The sequence below is a fragment of the Phalangium opilio genome, unplaced genomic scaffold (assembly GCF_054372755.1).
Source record: "Phalangium opilio isolate 3A_F unplaced genomic scaffold, DU_Popi_V2 ptg000079l_1, whole genome shotgun sequence".
NCBI classification, from domain to species: Eukaryota; Metazoa; Arthropoda; class Arachnida; order Opiliones; family Phalangiidae; genus Phalangium; species Phalangium opilio.
In genome coordinates, this window is record NW_028324187.1 from 3,184,442 (window position 1) to 3,198,365 (window position 13,924).

The following is a 13,924-nucleotide window of genomic DNA, read 5'->3' on the forward strand; positions in this document are numbered from 1 at the left end:
CATCCAAAGATATGTGAACTGAACTGACTCGATTGCGAAAAGTGGTCTGCTAGGTATTCTGTTATGGTGAAGATTATGTTTATCTTCGGTAGCCACACACGTGTCATTTCTCAAGTGAAAAACCACGAAAAATTATGAAAATTTAAGTTATATTAAATAAATAATCTTAAAAACATCTTGTAAATTTCCAATTACGATGGCAAACGAAACGGAAGCTCCAAAATTACCTCAAAAACGATATTACCGACAAAGGGCTCACTCTAATCCCATCTCAGATCACTGTTTTAAATAGTAATTAACCAATTTCTACCTTAATTTCTAATGAAATTACTAACTAATTAAACTTACCTAGCCCGACTTCCCCAAAAGAAATGAATTGGGAAGAAGTTTACCCAAAAATCTCTCATGAAGACTTAAAAAACTCCAAAATATCAGTTAAATTTGCTGATATTGGTTGTGGATATGGTGGCCTATTAGGTAATTTAATGGATTAACTTTCGTAAACCGTCCCTTAAATTAATTTGGATCGACTTTCAGTGGAATTATCTCCTTTATTCCCCGATGTTTTAATGCTAGGAATGGAAATTAGGGTAAAAGTATCTGATTACGTTCAAGATAGAATCAAAGCCCTACAAGCCAGTAATGAATGTTATAATAATATTGCTTGTATGAGAACTAATGCTATGAAATACATGCCAAATTATTTCCATAAGGGACAGGTACATACTTTAAATTAAATTAATTAAATTAAAATGAACCACCAAAAGTGTTTAATTTAATTTAATTTAATTTAAAGTTATTTTATAATGCTTCCAGTTGACAAAGATGTTTTTTCTGTTTCCTGATCCTCATTTCAAACGTCAAAAGCACAAATGGCGAATTATAAGTCCACAATTACTGGCAGAATATGCTTACGTCCTTCAAATTGATGTAGAATACTACAAATTACTTTTATATCGTTTTTAAAACTTAATAATTAATTAAACCAAATTAATTCCAGGGATTAGCTTATACTATTACTGACGTTAAAGACTTACATGATTGGATGGTTAAACACTTTGAAGATCATCCCTTATTTGAAAGAGTTAGTGATGAAGAGCTAAAGGATGATGTTGTGGTTTCCAAACTATTTGATAGTTCCGAAGAAGGAAAGAAAGTTACGAGAAATAACGGTGAAAAATTTCTAGCTGTTTTTAAAAGAGTTAAAGATCCTGTAATTTCAATGTAACAATTTTTTTAATGAATAAAAAATGTTGGAGAATCCTCTGGTCTTAATCTTCATTTGTACACATTTCTTAAATTTTAATTATTTAAAACTTAATTAATTTATAGATGTTTTCTTTTGTACATACACTTATTTAAATTTTTTAACATTTTTAAGCCAATAGAATAAAATTTACTTTGCTCATAAAATTTCTAATAGTTTCTTTCTAAAAACACACACACACACATAAGTGATATCACAGTTTTGGCACATACAGTGTTTAACATGAATTATTTTTAACCTGAGTGAATTAATTAATTAATTTCTGATGGAAGTTTTGATTTTTTTCTTTAAATTTTTTTTTCCTTATTACATTTAACATCTATAACTTTTAATTAAATTACTAAAAAAAAATTAAGATACATTATTTACATTCAAGAATTAAAAAGATTTTATATATAAAAATATGTTGCATTTTGAAAAGACTTCGTTGATTTTCATTTTATTGATCTAGTTTAGTTTTTCTCACCGGTATCATTTTGAACTTTTATTTTGATGAAAGTTCAAAGGAAGTTTCGACCTCCATGCAGTTCAATACAATGTTTCAATGTAAGATTGAACCTTAATTCAAGAACAAATTGTTTGAACCAAATTCTGCAAAAAATGACTCAAAAGTAACCTAATGCGCCTTGCATGCCTCTAGAACGGTATACGGACTAAATACCCCCAAGACAAAAGACGCCCGGTCATAATCCCCCCATTTTTAAAAACGTACAAAATCCCCCCTCTCTCAAGACAAAATCCCCCGGTCATTTTCCCCCCATCCAAGTTAAGAGTACAAAATCCCCCCACTATCAAGACAAAATCCCCCTACTCTCTAGTCAAAATCTCCCTACGCTCTAGACAAAATTCCCCGGTCATAATCCCCGGTTAGGTTATGTTATGTTATGTTAGGTTAGGTTAGGTTGGGTTCGGTTCGGTTCGTAATATTTTGGAAATATTGTAACAATGGTACGCCTTTTCCAAAATATTATTTTTTACATTTATTTTCTTCCGAAGAACACAGTTTGGGGGAATTTGTCCCGGGGCTGGGGGTATTTTGTCTTCGGCATCCGTTCGGGGGGAAATTGTCCGGGGGATTTTGTCTCCTACCTGAGGGGATTATGTCCTTTTCTTCTCAAATGGGGGGATTATGTCCGGGGGATTATGTCCAGGGGGGATTATGTCCTACATTCCTCTAGAACATTCTGTCAATAATTTATCTACCTTACATTTACAAGCAATAAAAAAGGTAATTGGTAGTGGGTCAATAGACCTAGATCTGCGATGTCTACACTAATCAAAATATACTTAAACATACGCGATAAAAACTTAATTACATCTCAGATCATTAAATTTGATTTAATGATCTTAGATTATATGCATGATCACGGAACCCATAAAAAAGGGTAAGTTCAACATCTGTACCTACAGGCAGACAACGTCTAAGCTAATTTATGAGATAAACATAATTACGTCATGTAAATGTATTTCTGTGAAGACAAACAGAGTGAAAATCTCGACAAATCCAATGAACTGGATCCACGTCAGAAATACCTAAGTATAGATTCAAGGTTGATCAACACTTGTATGGGTTGAAATTATTGACGAAACAAACCCGCGTGTATCCGCCTATTAACTTACCCACATTTTGTTGACAAAAACAGCACCTAAAAATAAATTCATTAACGCGTGCGAATTTGACACTTTCCAGCACCAAATCACTATCCACGTTAGTGTTGACTTTAAAACTTCATTTTGTACGATCTAAATGAGAAGGGTATCAAGATTGAATCCTGATAATTAAGGATTGTACGCCATATTACCGCTTGCGCGTCGGACGTTCTCGGAGTTTCGAGTAACTTATGGTACGTATCGCAATAATGGTCCCATAGGGCAGCACCGGCGGCTATTTGCATACCGAAACAAAATACAACTAGAAATATCCTTTGAGATGTCCACGGATTTGACGTAGTATGACTCGTGACTTTGTCCCCATTGACGGTTGCCAAAGGTAAGTACGTTTTTTGTTTAGGAACATTTCTTTTCAAGTATATGAAGCAACCTAAGTTAAGTTTTAAGTAGATTAGTTTTTAACATTATGTACTAAACAGGGTCAATTGGTACCTATTAAATATGCCGTATATCCGATGGTATCAGCTACACCATCAACGACATATCCTGATGAACTACGAATGGACAGACTCTGAGACACGCCGATTCTGTCACGAGCTACGAGGCCATCAAGGGCATCCATGAAGCCTCGAATGACCATAAATATGATGCCTATTAAATGAAGACCAGGATGGTCATACGCAGCGCATCTGGCAGCCGCTAGAGCGAATATTAACCCTGAAATGCTGATCATGTTTGGAGTTATCCATAGTATTTTGGTAGATAAACCCGTTACCTAAAGTTCAATAAAACTTTTCACACCTAAGACAACAAAGCTGTTTCTTTTTATTGCAACTTACGACGTTAAATATCTGCGCTAATGGCGTTTCAACGTAGTGATTAAACTGGTCCATCATCATCATCTTAATTGATAATCCACTGAAGGGTGAGTATGGATTATTTGAAGGTTTGGTTACATTCGGACCAGTCCTTAACGGTACTTGATTTTGAATTGTTCGGTACAATGCCACATCCATCCAGAAAAAGTACAAGATGAAGGTGATGGTAATGGCCATGGTCAACCGGTTATCCAAGGCGGACACGAACTTATCACGACTTGATAGGATCATGATTTTGTTTTTAATAATTCAATCAATTCGATCCTGGTGCTCCGAATTTCTCTACATGTACCGCGACCAATCCAATCAAATATTTTTAATCCGCTAAAACGTTTCACTACCATTAACCCTGTAAATTAATAAATAAATTAATATATTAATTAAACATTAACATCACTATCGCGTATCGGTGACTCGCTTCATACTCTTAAAACAATACCCCCAAAATGACACGCGTATCTCAGTATAAAAGAAACACTTACATCGAATTAATTTTATAATAAATATAACTATTTAGAAAATTAAAGAAATTTACGGAGATAAACCACGTGTAATTAGAGTTAAATAATAATTTATTTAAAACATCCAAATTAAAAATGAGACGTTTCGAGCCGCGGCTCGTCGTTCAGTCTGGTGAACCATAGTGAGTTTCACATTAATAAGCTATACACTAAAAAACTAAAAAACAATATATCTAAAAAAGGGGGGGGGGAGTATAACATTTTATCCCTAGGAGATTATTTACATCTAGAGGGTGCCAGGTTGGCGCGGGATTTTATTTATTTTTATTTTTATATTTTAATAGGTTATTAATGTTCCAATTATTTTTTAAGGAGGAGTGTATAGCTTATTAATGTGAAACTCACTATGGTTCACCAGACTGAACGACGAGCCGCGGCTCGAAACGTCTCATTTTTAATTTGGATGTTTTAAATAAATTATTATTTAACTCTAATTACACGTGGTTTATCTCCGTAAATTTCTTTAATTTTCTAAATTACTTCACACCCGTGTATAATAATAGTTATGTTTGACCTTTTTAAATATAACTATGTTTAATTATAACTTTAGATCATCTTTGCAATTTAATTAACTCGTTTACGTTCCTCAACTCATCTAGTCAAAATTAAATTTTGGGTGAAATAGTTCCAGATCTATAACTTTAGTTATAACCGTGTATTTAGCCTTGACGAATCCATCCAACTTTTGTTAATTTTAGAAATAAAGCCAGTATGCCTACCTTAAGGTGGCGTGGTTTAGATTAGATTTCAGTACTTCAGATAAATGTTATAGTTACGCTGATATCGAAATTAATACAAAGCCCAAAAACGTTTCGCGAGTTTTGGATGGATTTAATGAAAATTTCCACAATTCTGAAACAGGATATTTGAATCACACCTGTGTCGAAATAAAATTTGTTTTTACAGGAACTTGGGATTATCTTTAGTTTTACGGTTTAACCCTTTCGAAATTTAACGAAATTAAAAACATATAAACTCAATTTGATTACGTTATTGTTTACGAAATAATTTTGCCAAAACAAACGGGATGGAACTTTAAACTGTACTCATCGATGCTAAAAGAATAACTTACATATAGTAATGACACTTTGTGTTAATTCTCCATTTAGTCTAGTAAGAGTTAAAACCAAGTAGTGTCGATCATCTATTGAAAATTGTTACCACATCGGAAATAGAATAAAGAAAGGATGAAGTCACTTCTGACTAAAGGGTGTTTATGGCTAGCAATTGAATCAAGAGACCTAATTTTAAGAAATTGATATAACAATCGTTTAACATTTAAAGGAAACGTTAGTCTTATCTCTCTCAATGTTTATCGCGTTCTACTCTTTTTAGGTTTTGTCAATCTAGGCAAAATATGACACGCAAAAGTCAAAAATACTTCAAAAATATCTCACTTAATAAAAGGAATAAAAATATTTCTGGCTCAAAGTTTTGACATATCTACCAAGTTCTTCAAATCTTGAAGTTACCTAATTTCTTTTTATAAATAAGATTATATATCTCAAGACCTCCACTTGTGAAATCTTTCAACTCGTAATGACCCCCCAGGAATTCGTGGGAGATCCCGAGATAGCTAAATTGTAAAAGTCTGCGGCAGTTGAAAATTTGGATGTAAGCTATTTTTAAAACATCGCACGCGAGATGCGTATGTCTGTTAACTTAAACTAAACTGATTACTGAGATTATAGTAAACGCGAGCCAATTATAGATCTAGTAATAGATAAAAATATCCTCTAAATTTCCGTTAGCAATAATATTTCGATAGAATGCTCGTTCCTAATTAAATAAGTAGTATCAAATAACTTGATTACATGGTGACGAATTGGTTTGTTGACCCTTGAGTAATCGTAATCTAAAAACTTATAATAAAAAAATGTTTTGAAGAAAGTCTAGATATAAAAAATTCACTCGCGTAACGTTTGGGCATTGAGTCGAAAGGTTTGAAAAACATGTACAATCTGCTATGATTCACCATGACAGCAGAGAAAACAGACTTGGAATAGAAGGTTAGGTTCGATGTAGTTACGAAACCAAACCTTATCTCTCCTATTACCGGATTTAGGTTACGACGTCACAACAGAGATAATACTTATTCACTAAAGCCAAACGAAGGGTTACGGCGGAAACTAAATAAAAACCAAAGCATGTAACATTCGTGCAATTCTGTTACAAACTAAGGACCTTCTATTCCAATACTGGTTTCTATTATGACGGCGTATCTCACTTTTCTAACTCTTGATAGTAAAAAAAAGTTATTTTTTGCAAAACGCTCAAAAAAAATTATTTTAGGTATATTTATTCTAAATATATTGTAAACAAAGCTTTTAACTTATAATCGAATATTTATTTACCCTGGAAGTATTTTGTGTAGTTTCAGCGTAACCTCGGAGTAGAATAATACTTATTGTATGATAACTCCGGGCTATAGACTGGTAAAAAGTTAACCTGACTTTTCGTAAAAAAAATCGATGTTGCATTACATCAAAGAAACCCATACACTGACAGGATTGTGTGGGATTTCAATATTAATGTTACGAAGGAATTTTATATTGTCTATTGTTTTAATATCAAATAAATGTACGTGTCTTAAGTTGGATACGCCTTGCTTGAAAATGTTTCAAGTGAGATTTTCAAGGCTTAGTTTTAACGGCTTGTAATTTCAATCTCATGCTAATTAATCCATGTTGTACCATGAAATTTAACCCTTACTGAAACGCTCAATTTATAGCCTAATTTAATTGACACTGTTACAATTCATAAAAACGTCTACAAAATCTTTCGTAACAAACTGAAACACAAACCTTATTTTAAAACCAAGCGCACTTCAGAAACATGATTTCAACTATAGGAACCTTGAATGAACACATAAATGCTTACTTTTTCTGCCTGTAACCCATATAACCCCTACTTAGAGTTGATAAAAACATCTTTAAGAATGTACAACGCTACTAACTGTAGATAACGGATCTTTACGTGATCAGAATCTTAAAAGGATCAACGTCCTACGTAACGCTGTACATTGTACAATATACAAATAAAAACAATACCCAAATACAATTCTGACAATAAAAACTTCAACAAACGAAACCAATGTTTTTAAAATACGCCCCTAATAATAAAACCAAGTAAACTTACAAAAACACTCTCGCTTGTTAATCCTGAAACATGTCGTTGGTTAAACCATGAAAATGGGGTTTAGAGTTTTGTTTCCAAATTTCGTTGCTTTGACTCCGGCAGCTTTTGATTGAATTTGATCTAAATAAGCTTTCAATTCTTGGTATATTTGAAAGAGAACGGGTTGAAAGGAAGCCCGAAGAGCGCGATAAGAGGCATCAACTAAGACACGACGTTATTTGTAACTTCTTAAAGAGCTTATGTTTTAACGAGTACCTCCGCGTAGAAGCCAAGCTAACTTACAGCGTTACATCCACAGTTAACCGAAACTCTGGAGAGCCAAGGGATTTGGCCGGCCCTCGCAATTTCGCAAAATGCAACGGAAGAAAGCTTCCATGTGAAGTTTTTTGGCGCAAGAGAGAGTGAGTGAGTTTTCGTTTCGCCGGATAGAATTTTTTAAAAGGGGAATTGAGGTTATGTTTTATAATGCTATAGGTCACCACAGGCGCTCCGGGCTAGTGGGATAACTTGCATCTTGAGGGGCCCTTTCACTATACTAAACCAAAAATCCTCTCCATTAAGTTGTTTATACAAACAGGGCTTCTTGGTTAATTAAAAATGAATCTCGTTTGTCGCGTACAACCCATCTCTGTAGGTTACTAAAAATACGTAGACTAGATATTTTTGCGTTGAGGATGTCTTGAGAGTATTGTAGCTTCTCTGGAGAACTACCGTTTGGGATGAAGGGATGCTGATAGCGAGAGGAAAGCATCTCATCCTTATTGATTTTTCCTAGGAGCGAGGTTGGAATTCCAACCCCGAAATGCGTAGGATTTTGACACAATTTTGGACTTTAGAGTAAAGTAGATTATGTTGAAGTTAATCTTTGACAGCAAATTTTAAGCGATGTATTTTGCATAGAAATTAACATAATTCAAATTCTTATTGGATAAACATTACTCTTACATCTAATTTATCGACTTCCGATTCTAAGTTTTCCAATCTCAAGTTACTCCTATTCATTTTGTAGCTTTTTATGCAATCATAACTTAAAACCAGTTTTTTCTTTCAAACTAAAAGAAAGCCCTTTTTTATCACACCAGACGCACGTGATGGCGGGAAACCAAACACGTGGTATAAATCCTACTTCTTGTATTTTTTGGAACGAAGCCCTAATAGCAGCAGATCTTGTAATATATGACGCTAAGTAGAAGTACTGCTCAAAAAAGAAACTGCTGTTGAAAATTCACAACAGAGTGGTATAGGTGCTCAGTTTTGCTCAGTATGGTTTTATTTTTAGTGTTTTGCGCTAAAAATAATATCATTTATTATTGGGGTGGGCTCAAAACGTTTAAAACGAATGCATGAGCAAACACCCTCTTTAACTAATTGGTTCTATTTGACCTTGAATTCGGGACCGGTTTAGATGAAAGGTAGTTAGTTAATGGCTTCACTTGAGCGTAACTAACGAAGAAATTACGCAATAGCTTATTTGAATGTATTCTTTGTAACTGGTTTTATATCTTTTAAGTTGTCAATAGACATGGAAATAAAAGTATTTTTTTTTTTTTGAAATGGCGCGGGTTTAAGGTACTTTCCTTAAAGGGAGGGTGAAGTAGAAAATCAAGTGATTTTTTATCGATTCTTCTACTAATTATAAGATCAGTCTGCATAGTGAAACATTCAGGAAATACTTCCGAATGATTTTAAAATTCAAATTAGTTTCCGATTTTAAGGATAATTTTAAAGAAGGTCCTCCGGCCAATCCCGTAACGCCCTGCCTTTTTATTAACAAAATTCTCGTGGCACGTTCCATGCCGAATGAAATTTAGCGCGAGATTTGATAAAATTCGCGCGCGACGTGATAATCATGGCGCGAGACATGGAACGTGCCACGAGAATTTTGTTAACAAAAAGGCAGGGCCTTACGCCATTGGTCGGAAGACCTTCTTTAAAATTATCCTTAAAATCTGAACCTAATTTTAATTTTAAAATTATTCGGAAGTATTTCCTGAATGTTTCACTATGCAGACTGGTCTTATAATTAGTAGAAGAATCGATAAAAAATCACTTGATTTTCTACTTCACCCTCCCTTTAATAATAGGAGGCCAACGCCATCTGTAAGTGAAATTTCAAACGAAATCTATGAATGTTAAAAATACCCTTTATTATAATAAAATATTTTTTATTGTTTTTAAAAAAAACCATTGTGGAAAAGTGTCATTCATACCTTATATCAAGACTAAAATTTCAATACAATAAAAATTAGGGATTTTGGTTTAAATTATCAACTAGGCAAGAAGGGAGATTAAGGCATCGAAAAAAGATGTCATATCTTTGTTATTAATTTGCATGATAGATGGGTCAAAATTATCCTGAACAGCAGTGTGATTTTTCATTCTTTTTGCAACTCCTTCAAAGGCTTTGCCAAAAAAATTCTTAGGAGAATCTTCCGCAATGGGTGGAATACCAATAACTATACGTTCACCAGCCTGATCAGCAATGGGGGCAATTAAAATCAATGGCAAGGTTTTAACTTTTTTACTCTTTGAACATGTGACATGAGCATTTAATAAAAAATGAGCTAACTCCTTCAAACAACCTGGGTGGGAGAAATAACGTGAATCCGGGGAACCTTCTAATAATGTTACATAAAGAAATGGGCCGGCATTAACAATCATGTTCATTTCCAAGACGGCCTGAACTTGTTTAAACACAGCCATCAGTTGAAACTTGGCTAAATCAATCCCGCGCTCTAAAATAAAAGTGTTTCCTTTGGATAAACAATCAATGGCATCCAAAAACCGCTCATCAGGGGTTTTATCTCGGTCAGTTGATTCTAAAAGGGCGCTGCAAGCTCTAACAACATCCATGGCATTGAATTTATTACGGTAACCATAATACGCGACAAAAGTTCCATAGGTTATTTTCTGTAGACCGTATTTTTCAGCCATGTCTTCTATCCATTCTTTGATGTTTTTTCGGTAGTTTATGTCCATTGAAGCAAACTTCTGTTTGCATTGAGTTAATGGTAAACCCAATTCAGCCAAAAAACAGCACAATCTCTTCTCCCCTTTCTGTGTCCAAAGTTTGAAGTTACAAGCTGTATACATGGTGTGTTTTAGGCTTTCAAAAATGGACCAGTGACGATATAGTGAAAGTTGCAGGTCATTTTCAAAGTCTATTTTTAGGCAATCAATGGCGAGGCTATTTTCGTCATTACGTTTTTGATTGTGATGAGCTACATGACGTTGTACATTTCCTAAGTCTAAAATGTATTGATTGCTTTCAATGTGTCCTTTCAGGTATTGTTCAGTCAAACCCACAATACCCCACCATAAAAGCTCATTAGTATCTTTAGAGAGCATCCAGGCTAGCTCAAATAATGTTACGGCAGCTGAAGGTCCATAGTAACTAAACTGCATATATTCAAATAGGACTTTCTCTCTTTTCTCTAGCCATTTTCTTTTCTGAGTACGTTTTTCAATAGCTTCATCCGTAAGCTCAAGCTCATCATCGTCAGACTCGTCATCGCGAAATACTTCATCAAAATTCGGTATCCCTTCTTCATCATTTTGTTTCATTAACAAGCAAACATCAGTGCCATTATAAATATTATAGACATCAATGGGTCTATGACTGTCAATGATAAAGAATTTGACTTCTTTAGCTTTTAAAAATTCCACAACGTCGAAGGTAGCACCGCAGTTTATCATAACTACGTAACGAATTTGCTCACTGTGTTCGCGAAAAGATTGGTAGAGACTAACTTTGTCAGTAACAGGTACAAGCGTGTATAAAACATTGTCACAATGGAATAATTTCTGTAAAATTTTGCAGGCGCATAAAGCGTCTACATCTTGAGCTACTAAAATTAATACTCGATGCTTGCTTAAACGTAGTTTTTCGTAAAATTCAGTTTTTAAATTTGTTATGAACATTTTGAAATTAATGCAATTGGATTGACGTGTAACGATAAATAACCAAGGCTTATCTGATTTGTTATAAAACAAAACAAATTCGGTGTCCATATATTATTTATCCATCTTTAATCATCGCATTTACGTTTAAAGAAACTGCACTTAATATAATAAAATTAATTTAAATACCGAGTACCGAACTACCGACTAAAACTTCATTATTATACCATACCAACGGCACAGCAAAGCTGGTAACCGTTGTAAATTCTTCGCGCCAAAACTCCAAATTGAAGCAGACGACTTTGGATGTGATTTTGCGCACTTTTTCAGTGCCCTCGATCACGCATGTCAAGTGGGCTACGGCTGAATCATTCTTTCTAACAGGGTGAGAAATAAGGAAAATTTTTAAACTGGTCATTTGACCAGTAGAGCCCAAGGGTTTTAATTAAAAAACTGGTCAATGACCACTTAATATTTCTATATACTGTCAGAGCTGCACTGAAATGGCTCTAGGGTTGGTTTTATTATACTGTTTATTTGTTTTATAAGCATTAATTTCTATAACCCACTTCTGGGAATTATTTTTTACTAAAGAAGGGGAATTTAAAAAGTGGTCACGGTGACCACTGGACCCCCAGGCGTTTAATAAATAAACTGGTCAAAGCAATTTTTAAACTGGTCATTTGCCCAGTGCCACCGCCTTATTTCTCACCCTGCTTTCTAATCTCTATAAAAAATGTAAACAAACAGCAGCCATTACTGAAAAATTTGATTGAGCAGACTGACTATAGTCCGATCCCAATTTTTTGCTTATATCTTCGTGATTATAATAATTAAAATAAAAATTTAAGGCTTTATTAGCGTGTAAGATGTCTGAATACGAAACAGTTTCTAGAGGAGCGCTGAAACTTAAAGTGGATACGGAATTTAAAAAGTAATTCCTTAAAAAACAAACCAAGGCTTAGCGATCATTATTGTTTTTGTTTTTAAATATCTTAATTAAAAACATAATTAATTTTAAAATAGGAAGAAAAAGAAGAAGAAGGAAAAGGAATCTCAGAAAATGTTCCAGGGTGTAAGTAACGCTGGTAAAGAGGAAACTTCACCCGAGAAAAAAGTTGTAATCCCTTTAACGAAGGCGCAAAAAGCGTTCTTAAAAATGCAAGAAAAACGAGTACGTTTTTTTTAATAAATATATTAATTACTCATGTAAATAAACCTTATTTATATTAAAAATTTTCAGCAAATGGAAAGAATAATGGAAAAAGCATCAAAAACACATAAACAACGTGTGGAGGTATATTTGCAATAGCTTTATTTTATATTCCAAAATTTATAGAACAACATTGATTCACTTTTAATTTATAGGAGTTCAATAGGAATCTGGACGCTCTAACCGAACATTATGATATTCCCAAAGTCAGCTGGACTAAATAATCACTGCTTTGTGACTTATCATGTGTTGTATATTTATTTTATAATAAAAAATTTAATAAAATTGTCTTTAAAATCATAAAATTTGGTGCAATTGTTGTTTTTTTTATTATTTCTTGTCAAACGGTATGCTGCTTTGTGAAGCTTTAGCGTAAAAAGTTTCATAGTAATTTTTGACGTTGTCTGTCTTGGGTACAACTCGAGCTTTGTTAACATTCCTTTTCCTTATATTATTTCGAAAATCAGTTAACTGAGTCGTTATTGGCGTGTCTCTCCTTCCTCTTCTGATGGAATTAAATAAGCTGTTGTTAAAAAGGCTATTGAATAAGTTGCTGAAAAAACCAGTAATTCCGCTTTGTTGACTATTGTCTAGTTTCTGTTGCTGACAAGCTTGCACTATGCAAGAACCTTGTTCAATAGTAACGTTTTGAGGTAGATAAGGCTGCAATAATTAGTTTTAATTAAGAATTTAACGAACGAAAACTATATATATATATATATATATAGTTCTAGTCTTACAACTCTGCAGCAGAGACTCATTAAGAAGTTGTAAGATTCCCTGAGGCAAACGACGCATTGAGACTATATACATCAATTACATAATTAAAAATCGTGTTACCTAACTGTTAAGTGGCGAGTTAGATTTTAATTTCACTTACCCTTAACTGAACTTCGTTAGCTGATTGAATACAAACTCGTACAGACTAAGAGCAATGAATGAAAAAGTACTTACTGTCAACATGCCACTACACTTTCCCAAACACATAATGATACAGAACATATAAGTACACTTACATTTGTATTTGAAAACTGCGCCGACACATAAGCAAAGCTCAATAAAGATACTATTACCATAATATTTGTTAAACCTGGAAAGATGTTTCGTTAGCATAGCAACACATTTGGTAAAAATAATTATCCATCATCACAGAAAAAAGGACTTTTACCCATATTACACGGAGGATGCACGCGTTCGAAAACGAAAGTTATAATAACCACAAACTCCCTTTATCTACCTCCTATTATACTCTCGTAATTAAATATGTAATTACATTCACTATTTGTTACATCCTAATTGGAAGCGCATTGTTTCCTGCCTGCCACGCTGACAAAGCATGTTTATGATCCATTTTACTTTCGTTGCTATACGTGTACCTATATACTTCCCGAAATTC

The 13,924-nt window shown here is 33.8% G+C and overlaps 5 protein-coding genes across 6 annotated transcripts; 2 read left to right on the top strand and 3 right to left on the bottom strand.

Annotated features, from left to right (window-relative positions):
- Positions 1-64: 64 nt before the first annotated feature.
- LOC149654213 (tRNA (guanine-N(7)-)-methyltransferase) lies at positions 65-1,261 on the top strand. The gene is made up of 5 exons (XM_089845644.1): positions 65-291; positions 353-477; positions 538-719; positions 817-930; positions 1,001-1,261. The coding sequence occupies exons 1-5, from the start codon at positions 197-199 to the stop codon at positions 1,226-1,228; spliced, it is 744 nt and encodes a 247-aa protein (XP_089701770.1). The 5' UTR covers positions 65-196; the 3' UTR covers positions 1,229-1,261.
- Cpes (Ceramide phosphoethanolamine synthase) lies at positions 1,251-7,474 on the bottom strand. Of its 2 annotated transcripts, none has more exons than XM_089845641.1 (7): positions 7,416-7,474; positions 3,718-4,105; positions 3,371-3,653; positions 3,070-3,308; positions 2,888-3,010; positions 2,720-2,800; positions 1,251-1,825 (listed from the first exon to the last, which is right to left on the bottom strand). In XM_089845641.1, exons 2-7 carry the CDS (start codon positions 3,985-3,987, stop codon positions 1,796-1,798), a joined length of 1,026 nt encoding a protein of 341 aa, XP_089701767.1. In that variant the 5' UTR covers positions 3,988-4,105; positions 7,416-7,474; the 3' UTR covers positions 1,251-1,795. The 2 variants fall into 2 exon arrangements, with proteins under 2 accessions (XP_089701767.1, XP_089701768.1); XM_089845642.1 differs by lacking the exon at positions 7,416-7,474 and adding an exon at positions 4,997-5,724.
- Positions 7,475-9,541: 2,067 nt separating this feature from the next.
- Positions 9,542-11,607, bottom strand: Cdc45 (cell division cycle protein 45). The gene has a single exon (XM_089845640.1). It carries the CDS (start codon positions 11,424-11,426, stop codon positions 9,687-9,689), a length of 1,740 nt encoding a protein of 579 aa, XP_089701766.1. The 5' UTR covers positions 11,427-11,607; the 3' UTR covers positions 9,542-9,686.
- Positions 11,608-12,048: 441 nt separating this feature from the next.
- LOC149654216 (protein FAM32A) lies at positions 12,049-12,833 on the top strand. The gene is made up of 4 exons (XM_089845676.1): positions 12,049-12,249; positions 12,342-12,489; positions 12,559-12,612; positions 12,684-12,833. The coding sequence occupies exons 1-4, from the start codon at positions 12,185-12,187 to the stop codon at positions 12,750-12,752; spliced, it is 336 nt and encodes a 111-aa protein (XP_089701802.1). The 5' UTR covers positions 12,049-12,184; the 3' UTR covers positions 12,753-12,833.
- On the bottom strand, positions 12,616-13,885 carry LOC149654217 (uncharacterized). Its single transcript, XM_089845673.1, has 5 exons — positions 13,697-13,885; positions 13,545-13,618; positions 13,409-13,453; positions 13,269-13,331; positions 12,616-13,191 (listed from the first exon to the last, which is right to left on the bottom strand). The coding sequence occupies exons 1-5, from the start codon at positions 13,698-13,700 to the stop codon at positions 12,859-12,861; spliced, it is 519 nt and encodes a 172-aa protein (XP_089701799.1). The 5' UTR covers positions 13,701-13,885; the 3' UTR covers positions 12,616-12,858.
- Between the last annotated feature and the right edge of the window lie 39 nt (positions 13,886-13,924).

Bases quoted from the DNA above. Each gene is read 5' to 3' on its own strand.
- Cpes (XM_089845641.1), bottom strand. From the start codon at position 3,987: ATGATCCTATCAAGTCGTGATAAGTTCGTGTCCGCCTTGGATAACCGG. The intron at 3,309-3,370 runs GTACCAATTGAC...AACTTAACTTAG, and splicing joins ATATACGGCATATTTAATAG to GTTGCTTCATATACTTGAAA. The intron at 1,826-2,719 runs GTAATTATGTTT...TCTTGAATTAAG, and splicing joins CAGAAATACATTTACATGAC to GTTCAATCTTACATTGAAAC.
- LOC149654213 (XM_089845644.1), top strand. From the start codon at position 197: ATGGCAAACGAAACGGAAGCTCCAAAATTACCTCAAAAACGATATTAC. The intron at 478-537 runs GTAATTTAATGG...ATCGACTTTCAG, and splicing joins TGGATATGGTGGCCTATTAG to TGGAATTATCTCCTTTATTC. The intron at 931-1,000 runs GTAGAATACTAC...AATTAATTCCAG, and splicing joins CTTACGTCCTTCAAATTGAT to GGATTAGCTTATACTATTAC.
- LOC149654217 (XM_089845673.1), bottom strand. The intron at 13,332-13,408 runs GTAAGTGAAATT...TGATGTATATAG, and splicing joins CTAACGAAGTTCAGTTAAGG to TCTCAATGCGTCGTTTGCCT. The intron at 13,192-13,268 runs GTAAGACTAGAA...TAATTATTGCAG, and splicing joins TGAGTCTCTGCTGCAGAGTT to CCTTATCTACCTCAAAACGT.
- LOC149654216 (XM_089845676.1), top strand. From the start codon at position 12,185: ATGTCTGAATACGAAACAGTTTCTAGAGGAGCGCTGAAACTTAAAGTG. The intron at 12,250-12,341 runs GTAATTCCTTAA...ATTTTAAAATAG, and splicing joins GTGGATACGGAATTTAAAAA to GAAGAAAAAGAAGAAGAAGG. The intron at 12,613-12,683 runs GTATATTTGCAA...TTTAATTTATAG, and splicing joins CACATAAACAACGTGTGGAG to GAGTTCAATAGGAATCTGGA.
- Cdc45 (XM_089845640.1), bottom strand. From the start codon at position 11,426: ATGGACACCGAATTTGTTTTGTTTTATAACAAATCAGATAAGCCTTGG.